The sequence below is a fragment of the Bufo bufo genome, chromosome 10 (genome assembly GCF_905171765.1).
Source record: "Bufo bufo chromosome 10, aBufBuf1.1, whole genome shotgun sequence".
Classification (NCBI taxonomy): Eukaryota; Metazoa; Chordata; class Amphibia; order Anura; family Bufonidae; genus Bufo; species Bufo bufo.
This window is the reverse complement of record NC_053398.1, coordinates 29,168,905-29,187,945: the sequence shown is the minus strand read 5'-3', so window position 1 is coordinate 29,187,945 and position 19,041 is coordinate 29,168,905. Positions and strand designations below refer to the sequence as shown.

At 44.8% G+C, this 19,041-nt stretch overlaps 1 protein-coding gene across 1 annotated transcript in view; it reads right to left on the bottom strand.

Moving 5' to 3' along the window:
- Positions 1-499: 499 nt before the first annotated feature.
- The window catches only part of KIF18A (kinesin family member 18A), a 124,281-nt gene continuing 105,739 nt past the window's right edge, over positions 500-19,041 (bottom strand). The window contains exons 15-18 of the mRNA XM_040410327.1: positions 10,258-10,648; positions 8,974-9,078; positions 8,042-8,154; positions 500-2,077 (exon numbers count right to left, since the gene is read on the bottom strand). Coding sequence (XP_040266261.1) covers positions 1,935-2,077; positions 8,042-8,154; positions 8,974-9,078; positions 10,258-10,648 — 752 coding nt within the window. The 3' untranslated portion in view covers positions 500-1,934. The remainder of the gene's footprint in view (positions 2,078-8,041; positions 8,155-8,973; positions 9,079-10,257; positions 10,649-19,041) is intronic.

Genomic DNA, 19,041 nt, shown 5'->3' with positions numbered 1-19,041 from the left:
ATGTGACGTCACCACAGGTCCTTAGCCGGCAGCTCAACATTACAGAAGAAGACAGAGATCCGCAACTACGCGATCAAGTGGACTCGGTGAGTTAATATTTTTTTATTTTTAACCCCTCCATCACTATTTTACTTTGCATTCTGTATTCAGAATGCTATTATTTTCCCTTATAACCATGCTATAAGGGGAAATAATACAGATCGGGTCCCCAGCCCGATCGTCACCTAGCAACCATGCGTGAAAATCGCACCGCATCCACACTTGCTTGCGATTTTCACGCGGCCCCATTTACTTCTAGGGGGCCTGCGTTGCGTGAAAAACGCAGAATATAGAGCATGCTGCGATTTTCACGCAACGCACAAGTGATGCGTGAAAATCACCGCTCGTGTGCACAGCCTCATAGAAATGAATGGGTCAGGATTCAGTGCGGGTGCAATGCGTTCAACTCACGCATTGCACCCGCGCGGAATACTCACCCGTGTGAAAGGGGCCTAAGAGGCGCAAGATCTGAAAGGATATAAGTACTTACTGTACAGACCTTTAGAAGATCAGATATTCTAATACTGCAATCATGTCTGTCCACAAAATAATATTATTCATATACACAAAGTTCATGTGAAGTTAAAGGGAGTCAGCAGGAAATAGAGCGTGACACCAGACACAATGCCTGGTAGGTCTTTCTCACTGTAGGTCATTAGTACCTATTAAATTTTGATCCCTCGCTCCATTGATGAGAAAAATCAGCTTTTAATCCATATGCAAATTAGTTGTTAAGGGCGCCAAGGTCCGGTCCCCAGCCCCATGGCGTACCTTAGCTCCGTTTCTTTCCCTGCCCCTCCCTCTTAATGATGATTGTCAGGGCCAGGCTTCTAAATTGTCATCTCACTCCTGATCCATTCATTTCATACTGGGATTATGCGCAGCAAAACACGCTGCCCTGGCTGAAAAGAACTTTACTGTGCACGTGGGTTGTGACAAACGGCGCGGGCCTAAGATTGAAGTGTCAGAAGACTGGCCCTGTGAATCATCCATGAGAGGGAGGGGCTAGCAAAGAAAAGGAATGGTGTGAGGGTGCACTGAGGTGCTCCGGCCCGCCCCCAATGCACTTGACAGCTCATAAGCATACCGATTAAAAACTGATCTTCTCATCAACGCAGCACTGGATTACAGAATATCAGGTAATGCTGGATTATGAGGAGGCACCCTACCAGACGTTGCACATGGTTTAACACTTTTCTACTGACAAGCTCCCTTTAACTGTACCTTCCTCGATCAGCAGTCCTTCAGTTTGATTTTCCTTGCTTTAAAGGAACACTCCATGTAAAACTAATCTACTGTGAGATGCATAGTATTGGGATAAAAATGGTTCTCCAGCCTTTTAAAATTAGTATAGAGCTGCAGCCCCTTCAAACGGCTGATTGGTAAAGGTGCTAAGAGTTGGATTCCCACCTATTTAATACTGATGGCCTATTCTAAGAAGGCTGGATAACCCTCCATTAATGGGGTGCAGCATGCATACTGTGAACCCTCAGGTCCTACACTATGTAAAACATAGTATCAGTTCTGCCGGATTACTCCTTTAAGGCTCCATTTTTCTTCCTAAAGCCAAACTAGAATTCCACGCAGGCCATGCATATTAATGGAAACAGATGGCATCCACAGGAATGCAAGAAACTCTCAGAACTAGTAAAGCCATGCAGACCTCTTACAACCAAACGCCGATGGCGCCTTCCTCATGTACGGACTTTGCATGGTGTAAGGACGGATTATATTAAAATATTAAAAAAGAGCAACACATTAAGACACGATTAGGTTTTGTCCCGTACAAGTAAGTCACCCTGTGTTTCTGCACACATAAAATGTATTTTTTTTTTCTAAGACATGACAAGGCTTTCTAGTCATTGAACTAGACAATACGTTCCAGATGCGGGAGGCTATTTTCTCTTCGCGGCTTGTAAAAGCTGCTGAGATGATCCAAGGAATGAGAAAGGTTTCCTCTTAGCGCCAGCTAGGCTTCCTTCCGAAATACTCCTCGGCAGACGTCTTTGTGCACTGTTGTCCTTGTTCTTTTCTAAACCTACAAAAAGAAAAAAAACGTTGGATGGTTTGACCATACTGGAAGCATGGCGGCTACCAAAACTGCAAGGGAAATATTGTTTTGCTGATATTTGCATCCAAGAATTATTTATAATCTACATGGCACGAGTCAACACTACTCAACACCACCCCCTGCTCGAGTGACCACTAGTGGTCTCCTGGTTGACACTAGAATTGCCCTTTATGAGCAGAAGGAAGGGCCTGACGGCATTCTCTGCAGGGTGTCTGGATACTGGGACACTGCACATGAAGGAACCGCCATGGGACACTTGCATGCCTAATGTGAGGAGGATTAACACTTATCCACCTATCTAACCCTAACAGCAGCTTTGAGGGCTCAATACGACTGGCACGCTCCCCCTTATAGGGGTTTATTCCATTTTATTGAAATGTCCCACAAACTGAGATACAAATATTAGTAAGTAAGAGATCAACAATAATATGGCTTTGTACATTGTGCATTCCCCATCCTTAGGAGTAGACACAGCATCAGTGAATGCTTGAAAGGGAATCAGTCACCCTTGACCTCCCTGTCCAACAGCTTGCACGGACACATAGCCATAGTTCGTCCGATTGTTTTTCTTTTGTTAGGCTACTTTCACACTTGACTTTTTGCCTGATCTGGCAGGGATCAGCAAACACGCTTCCGTTACTGATAATACAACCATCTGCATCCGTTATGAACGGATCCGGTGGTATTATCTTTTACATGGCAAGGACAGATCAGTCATGACCACCATTGAAAGTCAAAGGGGGACAGATCTGTTTTCTATTGTCTGAACACTACAAAAATTGGAGTGCGAAAACACCTGACCCATTAGAAATATAATTTTATTGAATACAATATTAAAACATGATCATCATGACATAACAATAATAAAACGTGAAAGCAGGGTACAACCGCTGAACACACACCTCTATGACTGCCTCAAAACACCAGTAAGGAGGGCTATATAGGAAAAGATCAGAGCATGCCCCCATCAGCTGATATAGTGCAGCCAGCACTTGCCAATTTGCTGGGTGCTCGTCTGGTGCCGCTCCAATATATAACCAAACCAATGCCCTATATCCTATGCAAATAGTCTAACACTAATACATGGTACACATACCTAATGGCAAAATCGCAGGTACAGAGGTGGTGGCGCTCCTCGATGCGCGTTTCGAATAAGATCGCTTCATCAGGAGCGGCACCAGACGAGCACCCAGCAAATTGGCAAGTGCTGGCTGCACTATATCAGCTGATGGGAGCATGCTCTGATCTCGTCCTATATAGCCCTCCATGTGTGCAGCGGTTGTACCCTGCTATCACGTTTTATTATTGTTGTCATGATGATCATGTTTTAATATTGTATTCAATAAAATTATATTTTTTAACGGGTCAGGTGTTTTCGCACTAAAATTTTTGTAGTGTTCAGGTAGTATGCTGAGGGGTGTACCTTCGTACTTCCCGTGGTGAAGTGCTTTGGACCATTTTGTGATTAATACTCTTTTCTATTGTGTCAGAGAAAACTGATCCGTCCCCATTGACTTACATTGCGAGTCATGCTGGATCCGTTTTTCTCCGCATCCCATGACAGAAAGAAAATCACAGCTTGCTGCGGTATGCTCTCCGGTATGGGAACGCAACCAAACGGAATGCTTTTTGGAGTATTCTGTTCACTTACGTTTTGTCCCCATTGACAATGAATGGAGACAAAATGGAAGCGTTTTTCTCCGTAATTGAAATCCTATAACGTATCTCAATACTGCAAAAGAAAAACGCTAGTGTGAAAGTAGCCTTAATCTGGGGTTACAGCTAGCACTCGCCCTCAATGACAGGGTGCGGTGATCCGCCAAACCGTGACAAGTAACCCCTCCGATGCTGAACCTGAGGGGTTAATTGACAGGGTTCGACGTATCGTTGTTCCCCGTCATTGAGACCACCTACGCTGGTATTTAGGGGTTAATTATATGCATTGGTGGCGCAGTGTTAACAGCCCTCCTCTCCTCTGTATTATCTTCTCATTGGTGGCAGTTTCACAGACCCTCCCCTCTCTTCTCATTGGTGGCAGTGGCAGCTTCACAAACCCTCCCCTCTCTTCTCATTGGTGGCAGTGGCAGCTTCACAGACCCTCCCCTCTCTTCTCATTGATGGCAGTGGCAGCTTCACAGACCCTCCCCTCTCTTCTCATTGGTGGCAGTGGCGGCCGTGTCACAGTGGGGAGAGAGGGACAGATACTAGGCTGGGCAGAAGCGCAGCCTAGTATTGGAGAATAGCAAATCCCGGTATTGGATCGTCCCAGCTGACCCCTACTGGATTACGTAGGTGGGGAATTCTCAACCCAGCGACCCCGGAGGGTAGATTGGGAAAGTCATGGGTCCTTTATTGAATGCGCTGGTGGAGAATTATCAACCAAACGACCCCGGAGGGTAGATTGGGAATGTCAGAGGCCCGCTATTGAATTGCGCAGGCGCAGAATTATCAACCAATCGACCCGGAGGGTGGATTGGGAATGTCAGAGGTCCTCTATTGAATTTAGCAGGTGGAGAATTATCAACCAAATGACCCAGAGGGTGGATTGGGAATTGCAGAGGCTCTCCACTGTAATGCGGAGGTGAGAATCATCAACGGCCAGAGGATGGATTGGAATCCTTCAGTGGTCCAGCACTAAATTGCGCAGGTGGAATTATCAACCAAACGACCCGGAGGGTGGATTGGGAACATCAGCTGTCCTCCACGGGATTTGCAGAGGAGGAGAATTATCAACCAAACGGCTTGGAGGGCGGATTGGGAACTATGAGAGGTGCTCCTTATCCGAGATAGGACACGGGCCCAGTGTGGTACTGCACAGACAGGGTGGTTTTGCGGTAATGAGGGGCCGTATGGACGCACATCCCTTCTGTTCTTTTTTTTTTTTTTAAACAAGCCGACAGCCTCAAGCACAAGAGGCAGGAAAGGGTTAAATTCCTCCACATGAGGAACATTGCACTGGGAGTGCCACGCCCCTTAGAACTCTATCCCTCCCCAGATATGCCGGCCCGGAAGGGTTAAGGTCATCTTCATGACCAGGGGCGGAGCTAGAAGGTCTCTGGGGGAGGGGGACGAAGTGCGGCCCAGCAAGCCACAAGGCGGCAATCCAAAACCCCTGCGCAAGCAGATTATCGCATCGGCCGGACCGCAGAGGGACCAAGTACCGCAAAATAAGCCCGCCCGGCAACGGACGGGGGCTCCACCCCGCGGGCCGGGCGGACACCGGCGCGTCTGGGCAAAAAAACATAGCGGCCGGAACACCATGCGGTGCACGGCGGAGTAGTTCCTGGTGCCGTTTAACCCCTTCCGGAGCGGCGCGCTCGGCGTCCGCTCTGGATCTCTGGTCATGCAGTAAGTGCCGTCCAGCCCAATAGTTATTGTGATCTCCGCTAGCAAGCGTCCCCTCTGCACTGAGTGCACAACAAGGTCTGGCCGTGCGCTCGGCCGCCATAGAAAAACGACTGCCAGGCAGTTATACTGACATTAAGCCCCTATGTGCCGCCCTGCTAGGGAAAGAGTGACGGGCTTCCTGGCTGAATAAAACCTGCCAGAGGGGGAAGAAGGGAATGGCTGCAGGGTGCTGGGCTAAGCCCTGTGCCTTGTTAACCTCTGCATTACTGCCACCAGGTAGGGGGGGGAGGGGGCGACCCAGAAGGGACATACTCACCTAAGTCCCGTGTACTCACCTCTCTTCATCCTCTTTACGTCCCTGTCGCCATTTTCACCCTTCCTCTGGTCCAGCAGGGTCACCCCTTCAGCCACTGGCACCGTAGTGGCAGGAAGCTGGAATTAAGGGACTTCGACGGGTGACCCCTTGGCTGGCGGGATGCAGGGAGCGAGGCTGCCCTGGCCCACCTTGTCTTCTGTGGGGGAGGCAGCAGTGCGGGTGACGGCGCTGGCGCAACTCAACCCCGGGAGAACAGGGAGGAGAGGCGTCCACTGTTTTCCCATCTGAAAAAGAAGGAAAAAAAATAAACTAAAATAAAAAATCTTCATGTCTTGCCTCCTATTGACACTAGAAAAAACTGAAGCTCTCTCTCCAGGCTGGAGGGGGTATAGCTGCCGGGGGAGGAGCTAACAGCTTTTACTAGTGTCAACGCCTCCTAGAGGACATAGCTATACCACGGTCCCTGTGTCCCCCAATAAACATGGGCGAGAAAAAAGGATATTTAGACACACTATACCACCAACGCTTATAAATAATATACCCATAATAAATATATATATATATATATATATATATATATATATATATATATATATATATAGATAGAGAGAGCATATAAATAAATAAACCGGTAGATATAGGTATATATATATTTATATGTTCTCTCTCTCTATATATATATATTTATTTATTAATTATGGGTATATTATTTATAAGCATTGGTGGTAAAGTGTCTCTAAATATCCTTTTTTTAAAATAATGGCACCCCATTTCGTTGGTGGTTGTAGTGGCTGCATGCTTATTGGGCAAATACTTACCTAAATCAAGCATCCAGTGACGTCACCGGACTCTCCGCCTCCTTAGCCCAACTTTCTGGTAGTGAAGTAATTTGCATATCACAAAAGTACATTTTTTACTGAAATTACAGCACAGCCAGAGGTAAGAGGGGTATATATGGATTCTGCGTACATTAGCAAATATATTAAGTCCAAAACTGAAAATTGCTGTTTGGGGGGTGACAGAAGCCCTTTAAAATCCATCTCTCTCTAGTCTATGTCTGTCTGTCTAGTTTATTTGTTTGTCTAAGAATATCACCAGAATCCGCCCTTTTCTTACGGTGGAAATGGAAAAAACTCTTGTTGTTGCCTTGATTCATTCTCGTCTTGACTACTGCAACGCATTACTCATCGGTCTCCCTCTCGCTAAACTCTCCCCCCTTCAGTCTGTCCTAAATGCTGCAGCCAGGCTCATCTATCCATCCAACCGCTACACTGATGCTACTAGTCTGTGCCAGTCACTCCACTGATTGCCCATCCACCACAGAATACAGTTCAAACTTCTCACCCACAAAGCTCTGCACAGTGCTGCACCTCCATACATCTCCTCCCTCATCTCCATCTACCACCCTACTCGTGCTCTCCGTTCTGTTAGCGACCTAAGATTAATAACCTCCATAATTCGTTCTTCTCACTCCCGTCTTCAAGACTTTTCTCGAGCTGCACCTACTCTCTGGAATACTCTGCCCCGGAATACTAGGTCAATCCACAACTTCTCCACTTTCAAACGTGTCTTAAAAACACATCTTTTCAGGCAGGCTTATTAAGCTACCTAAACTGACTATTCCCCGACTAAACCCCCACCAACTCCTCTGGCCTGAACTCGATCCTCTAGTAGTCCCAAACCCGAAGCAGATCGGCCGGCACCACTCCTGTCAGTTCAATAATGGCTCAAATCCTACTTACCACAATCAACTACCTTATGTGTCACCCCAATTCCTCATAGATTGTAAGCTCTTGCGAGCAGGGCCCTGACTCCTAGTGTTTCAGTTTCACATTAGCCAGTTTCAAGAAATCTACAGTAAGTCCAGTTGCCTTGATTTATTCTTTACAAATATACCATGACCTGGATAAATGAGAACCTTCACAGACATTAGCCAGTTAGTTTTGTTTCGTACATGAACCCTATGAATTTGTAAAGCGCTGCGGAATATGGTGGCGCTATATAAATACATTTTATTATTATTATTATTATTATACACATGTCCCAACTTCTTTTACCCGATTCACATGACAAGAGAATATAAGCTGCCAAGATCTTTTAGAACAGAGAATTCTGCAAAATCAGGACATAAAGGACAAATCATTTACAAAATATGTTAGATGACTGATTACAGCAACAAACCATTATGGTGATGACTGGGAAATGTCAGGCTTTCATCAGACAGTCAAAAGTGAGAGATTAATATCAATCTGTCATTTCAGGCTCACCTGCTGCCCTTTTCACTCTCATTGCTTTGCAGGCGATGGGGATCTCCTGCTTGACACGTTTCGGTACAGGAAGTGGTACAGTCTCCTCTTTTACGGCACTGCCGGCTGCAAGACTGAAAACACACAAGGAAAAAAGATGAACAGAAATAAGCTGTGAAGTTTCAGGTTTAGGGTGATTTCAGAAGTGGAAGCACTTTCTTTCCAGAGACTAAACTTAAAGGGGTTCCCCACTCCCTGCTCCTCGCTGTTCTGTTTGGGCTCTGTGGTGGTGACCCAGCTGCTTGGAGAGACTTCACCACATTGGCTTCAGTGGTGCGGGTTAGGCTAAATTTCACATCTGCGTTGTGCTGTCCGGTTTTGAGATCCGGCACAGCCTCTCAAAACCGCAGCACAACGATTCGGTTTCGTCAATGGGGACAAAGCTGAACAAACTGGAACGGAGCGCGCCAGAATGCATTCTGTTCCAGTTTGTTGCGTCCCCATGTTGGACATAAAATCGCTGCAAGTGGATTTCATAGATCATCCACTGACTTAAATGGGTACTGTGTAATGCTTAATTTAACCTGTGGTGGCGCTGCAGAGAAACAGAACACTTACTGGCAGTTTAACCCATTTTCTGCTCAGCTTATTGACTAACAAGTAGGGGTTGTCCAAAGTGGACAAACTCTTTAAAAAGGCCGAATGGAGGTCACTTAAGATTTACAGACTATAACAATATCCTAAGTTTAACCATTCTTGAGAAACGTCTGAATTATATATTTGCGAGGATATAGCGCCACGTGGCCGGTAATATCCCTAATATACACTGCATGGACTGTACTTTCATCATTTCTTAGTGAAGGCCACAAGTGTTGTGTCATTCTTTAAATACCATACAAGCCATGTCATTATATAAAAGCCATACGATGCTAGTACAAGAACTGCAATCCTACCTTAATAACTTTCTCTTTCTTTCTGCAGCTGAGGTCATTGCCATGTAGGACGGCTTCTCACTTAGTTTTCCTAGATTCTTGCCCAATAAAGATGGCAGCCCAAATCTGAAACAAGAGGATTGGAACAATTCATTGAGGGGTCATGCCCAAAACATGATCAGACGCAAGTACAATTGGTAATCTGTATATCAGTTTGTCCAGGCAATTACATATTTTATAAAAGGCTCAGAACAGCATAAAATACCGTAATAAGTCATACATTACTTTTCTCCCGCCGCTCCCGTTCCAAAACTTCCTGGTCCCTCTCAATACACTAGAAACCAGCACTTAGCTAATCATTGGCCGAGAAGGATCAATACTGCGGCCAGTGAATGGCTGAGCAGTCAAAATTTTTGCGAGGGACCAGGATGTAGTGTTCGGTGGGGAACAGAGAAGCATCAGAACAGGAGCCTAGGGGGATTCATCACAAATTTTTTACCGTTTGAGACCTTTCTTTTTTTTAAGCTTAAAATGCATGGATAACTCTTTTGACCTGATAGGTGTGAAATGTAAAGCGCGTAGCCCTGGGCTTAAAGGGGTTTTCCCAGCTTAACTGTGTTTTCAATATAACCCCCTCCCCCCGGTCCCGTCCCCACTGAGACCTGTCAAGGGAAGCATACTTGTACAGTGCAGGTACACTTCCTACACAGAAGAGGTAGCATGCACCGCTGCAACCAATGCCTGGCGGCAGCAGTAACGTGTCCCTGCTGGGTCAAGTGCCACTTGGGGACATATCATCACTGCTGCAGCAACACGTGACCCCATCTGTGCAGGAAGTTTACCTGCAGGGACTGGAAGACAGGAGAAGACAGCCCTGGACTCATAGAAGTGGAAACGGGTGTCAGAGCAGATAAGTATGCTTTCCTTGAAGGGTACTGTTTTAATTTAAAAAGCTGGAAACCCCCTTCAAACCTGCATCACTGTAAGTACAGCATGGATTTAACCCACTGGATCCCACATTTTTTTCTGTTGAGACCCAGTGGCATCACTTTTTGGTGGCACAGATTAAACTACCAATTTCTTGGTATTTATTTTCTTGACATTTATATACCCGTTTTGCAGAGCTCTGGTACAATACTGCATAACAGAAATATAACGTTATAGCAACTATTAAATAAAAGAACATTTATGGATGCTCCACCAGATTGTGAGCGATATGAAGAACCGTTTCTGGCATGAAAACCATCACTGTAGGCAGCGCTGGTAAGACAACAGATGAGAGGGGATCTACATGAAGACAAATACCTCTGCAGGACGCTGGTTGACGGCTGAGCCTCTGGTTTCACACTTCTGCTAGCCTCAGAGAGGATAACAGTGGAGTCCATAATAGCCCCTTCGGCCTTTAAGTTAAACGTGAAACCCAACTTCTGGACGTCTTTGTCATGGGCCATAAAGCTGCTGGTACTTTCCAGGTTTTGCCCGACCTCTTTGGTAATGGTGATGGTTTTATTAAAAGCTTCTGGGGTGTAAACAATGGGGTTGAGCTCCTCGCTGATCGAATCTTCAGCCTTAGAGGCTCCAGCATTCTCAGAAGCTTCTGGAGAATCCATCAGTTTCCTTCTGGTCCTCTTACGAGGGAGTACAACTTCTATTGGCTTTGGAGGAAGATTTTCCTTTAAGACTATCAAAGAGGCGTCTATACAGGAGGGGGGAAAAAAAACAACAGCAAAAGTTCTGTAATTTTAGGCCCCGTTCACATCACATTCACCCGGAGATGCTACCAATATAGAACACGTACAGTGGGAACACAGCGAACAAAACCTTAGATTTATTCATTTTATTGAGTAGAGAGATTATAGAAAAACTCGGGCAACCTCTATAAGGGTCCATTCACACATCCGTTGTTTCTTTCCTGATCTGTTCCGTTTTTTTGCGGAACAGATCTGGACCAGTTCTGTACCCATTCATTTTCAATGGGTCCTGAAAAAAAATCGGACAGCTCAATGTCTGATTTTTTTTTCAGGACCCATTGAAAATGAATGGGTACAGAACTGGCCCAGATCTGTTCCGCAAAAAACGGAACAGATCAGGAAAGAAACAACGGACGTGTGAATGGACCCTAAATGGCCTAAAATTACAAATGAATGTTTACTCCCCTTTTCTTCAGTTTTTTCCTGCACTAAACAGAACGGTCCTCCCACTGCTGACATCACCTTCTTGGCTGCAGTGGTTACGTTCTGTGCACAGGTCATGGGATGTCTCTGCTGAGGCCAGTGATTGGCTGCAGCAGTGACTTGTGCGCACAGAACGTCACTGCTGCAGCCAGGAAAACAAAGAGCAGCGGTGAGGGCCGGAGCGCAGGAAGTAGCACAGGAGAAAATGGGCGAGTTTACTTTCATTTGTTGTTTTAGACAGTTTTACAGGATTGGTCTGAGTTTTCATATACTTGGACAACCCCTCTAATGCTTAAATTGCCATAAAATCTCTATAATCCAAATCATGAAATATCCTGGATTACTAGGTGTTGACAATAAAAAGAGGGTGAAGTAAAATGCTAATACTTTATATCCATCTGTCCACACACAATTCATTTTATTCGGGGAGTATCCTTTGCTCAGTCGTCTGGTTATAGTCTTGTGAAATTGAAGATTATCATACAACAATTCTGTTGGGGGGGGGGGGGGGTGAGGAGTGGGATGGCGGATAATGAGACCTTGTGGATCATCGGATGAGGGATTAAATTAACTTCAGCAGGGTTTTAACACATTGACAAGAAGTGATTTACAGGTCACAATCTGCGGGAAAGGGGTTACGCCGCACGGCACTGAATGATTTCTGAGGTGGTGGGAAGTCAGTCCAAAAAGACTCCTCGCTGCCTGGTCTGTGTGAACACTAACGAGACTTGTCTGAAATGAGTTATATCACAAAAATAAAAATTAAATGAAATCCCTGCAGCTTTTCTGTCACTTAATAGATAATATTTCACAAAACAGAACAAGGTTTTTATCAGAAACAGATTTCGGGCTCTTGCGCACGGGAGGCTGGTATGAAACGAGCAGTAATGTGGAGCCCTGTGGTCTTAGGCTGTGTTCATAGCCTCCGTGAAAAAACTTAAGTGGTTAATGAAGACAAACTGTGCTAGTTGTACTTAAGGATTAACCCCTTAGGGACTGGGCTCATTTTCACCTTAAGAACCAGGCCATTTTTTGCAAATCTGACCAGTGTCAATTTATGTGGTGATAACTTTAAAACGCTTTGACTTATCCAGGCCATTCTGAGATTGTTTTTTCGTCACATATTGTACTTCATGACACTGGTAAAATGGAATAAAAAAATTTTTTATTTTTAATTTATAAAAAAAAAATACCAAATTTACCAAAAATTGCGAAAAATTTGGAAATTTCCAAGTTTCAATTTCTCTACTTCTATAATACATAGTAATACCTACAAAAATTGTTATTACTTTACATTCCCCATATGTCTACTTCATGTTTGGATCATTTTGGGAATGACATTTTATTTTTTGGGGATGTTACAAGGCTTAGAAGTTTAGAAGCAAATCTTGAAATTTTTCAGAAATGTTCAAAAACCCACTTTTTAAAGGACCAGTTCAGGTCTGAAGTCACTTTGTGAGGCTTACATAATAGAAACCACCCAAAAATGACCCCATTCTATAAACTACACCCCTCAAGGTATTCAAAACTGATTTTACAAACTTTGTTAACCCTTTAGGTGTTCTACAAGAATTAATGGAAAATTAAACAATTTTACTTTATTGGCAGATTTGCCATTTTAATAATTTTTTTTTCCAGTTACAAAGCAAGGGTTTATAGCCAAACCAAACTCTATATTTATGGTCCTGATTCTGTAATTTACAGAAACACCCCATATGTGGTTGCAAACTACTGTACGGGCACAAAAGGAAAGGAATGCCATATGGTTTTTGGAAGGCAGATTTTGCTGGACTGGTTTTTTTGACACCATGTCCCATTTGAAGCCCCCCCTGATGCACCCCTATAGTAGAAACTCCAAAAAAGTGACCCCATTTTGGAAACTACGGGATAGGGTGGCAGTATTGTTGATACCATTTTAGGGTACATATGATTTTTGGTTGCTCTATATTACACATTTTTTGAGGCAAGGTAACAAGAAATAGCTGTTTAGGCACAGTTTTTATTTTTTGTTATTTACAACATTCATCTGACAGGTTAGATCATGTGGTATTTTTATAGAGGAGGTTGTCACGGACGCGGCGATACCTAATATGTATACTTTTTCTGTATTTATGTAAGTTTTACACAATAATTTAATTTTTTAAACAAAAAAAAATAATAATCATGTTTTAGTGTCTCCATATTCTGAGAGCCATCGTTTTTTCAGTTTTCGGGCGATTATCTAAGGTAGGGTCTCATTTTTTGCGGGATGAGATGACGGTTTGATTGGCACTATTTTGGGGTGCATATGACTTTTTGATCGCTTGCTATTACACTTTTTGTGATGTACGGTGTTCACCTGAGGGGTTAGGTCATGTGATATTTTTATAGAGCAGGTTATTACGGAAGCGGCGATACCTAATATATATACTTTTTAAAATTTATTTAAGTTTTACACAATAACAGCTTTTTTGAAACAAAAAAAAAAATGTTTTAGTGTCTCCATATTTTGAACCATAGTTTTTTAAAAAATTTTGGGCGATTGTCTTAGGTAGGGGCTCATTTTTTGCGGGATGAGGTGACGGTTAGATTAGTACTATTTTGGTGGGCATACGCCTTTTTGAACGCTTGCTGTTGTACATTTAGTGATGTAAGCTGACAAAAAAAATTGTTTATTTAGCACAGTTAAATAACTTTACGGTGTTCATCTGAGGGGTTAGGTCATGTGATATGTTTATAGAGCCGGTCGATACTAACGCGGCGATATCTAATATGTCTATGTCTCCCCCCCTATTTTTTACCAAATTTTTTTTTACTTTATTTGTGGGAAATGAAGTTTTTTTTTTTTACTTGAAACGTATTTTTTGGGGGGGGAAAACTTTAATATTTTTTTCACTTTATTTTTTTGTCCCACTTTGGGACTTCAACTTTGGGACTTCAACTGATCCCCTTTACAATGCATTCCAATACTTCTGTATTGGAATGCATTGGCTGTATGAGTAATACACACTGTATTACGCATACAGCCAATGCATTCCAATACAGAAGGGGGCTGGATCTTACAGGATCATCACAGGAAGGCAGTGCCGATGCCTAAGGAAGACATCACGCTGCCTTCCATGCCATCGAATCCCCATTATAGCAGCACAGGGAACCCGATGCCACCGCCGCCCGCCGGAACGACCCGTAAACACTGCAAACCGCAGGTTTGTCCCAGGGTGCCTGCTGACTGATTTCAGCAGGCACCCAGTTCCGTTCACCGCCCGCCGGCAATCGGAACTACACATGACGTACCGGTACGTCATATGTCCCCAAGAGGTTAAGTATTCTCCATTTTTACGTCCTTATGCTTAAATGTCTGTTTGTCTGCTAATACCTGATTAGGAGTCGTAAAAAGCAGGATTTTAGTATCTGTGTTAGGGCTCGTTCAGACAACCGTATGTGATTTGCGGTCCGCATATTGCAGATCCGCAAAACACGAACGAAGCCTGTGAGCGTTCTGCATTTTGCAGAACGCCCACTGCCAGCCCTATGATAGAAATGCCATTCTTGTCCGCAACTGTGGACAAGAATAGGACAGGCTCTATCTTTTTGGGGGGCCGCGGAACGGAAGTATGGATGCGGACAGCACAGGGCATCTGTCAGCAGATTTGTCCCTATGACACTGGCCGACCTGTTACATGTGCACTTGGCAGCTGAAGGCATCTGTGTTGGTCCCATGTACATATATGTGCCCGCATTGCTGAGAACAATGATGTTTTAATGTATGCAAATGAGCCTCTAGGAGCAATGGAGGCGTTGCTGTTACTCCTAGAGGCTCTGTTCTCACTGCAACTACTGCACCCTCTGCACTTTGATTGACAGGGCCAGGCAGTGAAACAGCATCACGCCTGATCCTGTCAATTAATGTGCAGAGGACGTGGCAGCTGCAGAGAGAGCAGAGCCTCTAGGTGTAACAGCAACTCCCTCGTTGCTCCTAGAGGCTCATTTACATATTTTAAAACTTAATTTCTCTCAGTAATGCGGGCACATGTGTACATGTAACAGGTCAGCCAGTGTCGTAGGTACAAATCTGCTGACAGATGTCCTGCAAAGGGGATGTCCCATCCGGACATTTATGGTATATTGACAGGATATGCCATAAGATGGTAGATGGGTCCCCCTAAGAATGTACAGCAGGCCCCAAGTGTGGTGTCCCCTCCATTCACTGCTGTGAGACCTCTGAAAATAGTCAAACGAGTGCACTCGCTATTTTCGATAGTCCAATAGCAGTAAATGGAGAGGATAAAAACATGTGCGACCATCTCTCCTATGGGACGTCCGAATACAGCCAAGGCAATGGCGGACCTCCATTCTTAAGACGTGAATGCACCTCCGGGATATTTTAGTCATATCCTATCCATGTGCCATAAAATGTCCAGATCGGACAACCCCTTTAAAGGAAGCAAAAGGGAAGGGCAACATATGCCACAAAAAGGCACGATGAGAACACAAACATAAAACAGATAGCTATGAATGGAAATCAGTGCCTTATAGGAGAACGTATACTGGCAAAATGAAATACATTAATAAAAAATAATAAAAAATTCAAGCAACAATCTACCAGATCATTTCCACTTATGAAAGACTTGACTTCGGCTTCGAGAAGAAAAAAAATAAAAAGCAGAGACTAATTTGATAACAAAGGCCATTAATCACTAACATCACATGCCAAGTATTACTCATATATGCAGCAAATCCTTACAACAAGGAGGCAGGGCTGCCTGGAGTAACTATGGCTACCTATCTGTAATGTCAAAAGGAGCAGTGTGGGGGAATTTCAGACTCGTGGTCTCTCTGGTAACCTACATTTGGGCAACTAAATAAACATTAGCCGCGTAAATGGATCTGCGGTTGCAAAGGAAGCAGTTAAAACTGCTAAAAGTTTCAAAGCAGCCAGTGCATCACATACAAGTCCCCGTCATCATCATCATGGAGGAGCCCGATGCAGAGCTAGGTTCAGCATCTTTCCGGGGCTAATTATTGGCAGACATACTGTGAGATGTCGAGCGAGTGCAGCCACGAACGAAATCAGCAAAAAAATAAAATAAAATAGAAATAAAAAATAGATTGCTTTGGGTTACTAACCTCTAAGTGTTGCCTTTTCTGGACTATGGCAGAAACTTTTTTTTTTTCCTTCCCCCCTTGACGTCATGACGAATGTACCAAATTGATGTGTTATTGGTAAATTAAGGAGAAGCAGATACCCTGCGGCTTTCAGTTTCACAGGCCTACAGGGAATCTACGTGCTGTACCCTGGAAAGAAGGAAGCTGCAGATTCTTCCATCGCGAGCTCTTGCTGGAACAAAAGGAAGAACCTACATTCATAACGAGCACCCCCCACCCTCAAACAGATGTAGCAGTGCTGAATTTGTCACTGAAATGCTTAGGCATCATACAGCAAGCGCTGTTCCAACAATTTAAAGGGAAGCCGTCACCACATACCTGTAACTAAAAACCATCAGTCTCTGTAGATTTGAGCTGGTCAGGATATTCTAATGTAACATAGTATATAAGTCCCCGTCATCATCATGGATGAGCCCGATGCAGAGCTATATATTTGTCCCATCTCGGCACATACTGCCAATCTGGAGAAAAAGCCTTTTTATGCTATGCAAATTAGCCCCTTGGTGCAACAAAGGCATTGCCATTGCACCAAGAGGCTCTGCTCAGTTTAACTGCCGGCACCACTTTGACTGACAGGGTCAGGCGGTGTAGAAGTACTCACGACTGGCCCGGGAGTCTACCGGCAGCGCGGTACATGGCTGGGGATCGTCGAGCAGATGCCATTGGAGGATGTCAGTTACAGGCATGTGATGACAGATTTGCTTAAAGCTAGGGCTTTGTGTCATGTGACACCGCATTCAATGGGGTTGCAACGTGACACTTTGCATGTAGCGATTGCAACAGTACAGTCGCAAGGAATGCAACACTGCTGGATTTTTGGTCTAACACGACGTTACCACCACAGACCACACTGCAAGTTGCAGCCAAATCAGCGGCCTTCCTATTGTTAAAACCTGAGGCTGGAGCAATGGGGCAGAAGCGCTCAGTAGAGCGTTGTTCCCCTTAGGCCTCCTGCAAACGAACGTGTGCGCCCCGTGGCCGTGCTGCAGCCCGCAATGCACCAACACCGACCGCGGGGCAGCCGTAGCGGATCGCGGACCCATTCACTTTAATGGGTCCGCGATCCGGCCGTTCCGCAAAAAGATAGGACATATTCTCTCTTTTTGTGGAATGGAAGTACGGGACGAAACCCCACGGAAGCACTCCGCAGTGCTTCCGTTCCGCATGTCCGGATTTGTGGACCCATTGATGTGAAAAGGTCCGCACCCGTGATGCACACGGAACGGTGCCCGTGTATTGCGGATCTGCAAATGCGGTCCGCAATACGGCAACGGGCAGCACACGTTCATGTGCAGGAGGCCTTAGGGAGTGGACACCAGGCAAAAACTCTGCAGATTTGGAGCCATGGATTTGTGTGTGAAAAAAATAAAAATCTGTGGCTCAAACTGACCAGCGGTGTGAATTTTAAATCCACAGCTTGTCCATTTAGGATACAGATCTCCACTGTGGATTTCTCCCTTTGCAATGCACATGACTGGTTGAAGAAATTCCCTTAAAGGGGTTCTCTCACTTCAGCAAATGGCATTTATCATGTAGAGAAAGTTAATAGAAGGCACTTACTAATGTAATGTCATTCTCCATATTGCCTCCTTTGCTGCCTGGATTCACACACTGCTCATATCCAGGAGTCACGACCACCCTACAATGCAGCAGCGGTGGTCGCGCTTGTACACTACAGGAAAAAGCACCAGCCTCTCTGGTGGCCAGGACTGTGGGAGCGCACATAGGCACAAATGCACAGCAGCTCCCGTCCCGGCGACCTCGTATCTGCGCAGGAGCGCAGGGCAGAACCCCTGGAAACCAGCAGTGTATAATGTCAGCAAAGAAAGCAATATGGACTATCACAATACATTAGTAAGTGCCTTGTATTAACTTTACCTACATGATAAATGCTATTTACTGAAGTGAGACAACCCTTTAATCTTTGCTCAGCAATCCTTGTCTATGGACCATACACCGCTAAGCCTGCCTCTCCCAGGATCAGGCCGCAGAGCCACCTTGCTCAATGCTTCTGTCCTTTCATTCCAGGGATCACTGGCGACGCCGCCACCCTGCCCCCATGGATCAGAACTTCTGCCATCTAAGAAAGTTGGTGACACTTTAAATTCTGTAAACATATTGTGTGAAACCACAAACTCCTCTCTACTACACCTGAGGTTCTCTAGGTTCAATGATGACATATAAATCTGCACAGTTATGTAAGGCAGTATCCCTCTTTGTGATTTACCTGGGTAAATTACACAGGAGTGGTTCAAGCAGTCAAGAACCAGGAGGATCAGGATGAACATTATAAACATGCAACATACTGTAGTACAGTGCATAGCTAATATATATTAACCCATTAGGCCTCATGCACACTGGTGTAATACAGATTAGTGCTGTACAGATAATTTGGCGATGCTAATCGCCTCAATATGGAGGCACGCAGAGTTTTGTTTTTTTTGCACTTAGTAATTCAGGTGTGAGAAAATAATTGCGGCATGCTCATATTATCAAGGTCTGGTCTTCTAAAAGTATGGTATCTAGAAGAGAATATGGTGCCACATGAAGGAATCCAAGGGTGGCCCCAGTGGTGCCCATGAGCATGAGGCCAAACTCTAAAACTTGCCCACCTAACAGGTGCTCACTTCTTGCACTGTGGTCTATGCCTCCTCTGTGGTGTACTTGGCCCAGCGTTTGCCTGCACCCTACTCCGAATGCCCAGGTTTCAAGGAGCTCAGAGAAATGGGTCATGGCGTTGGCTTAAAGGGGTTGTCTCACCTCCTTATTT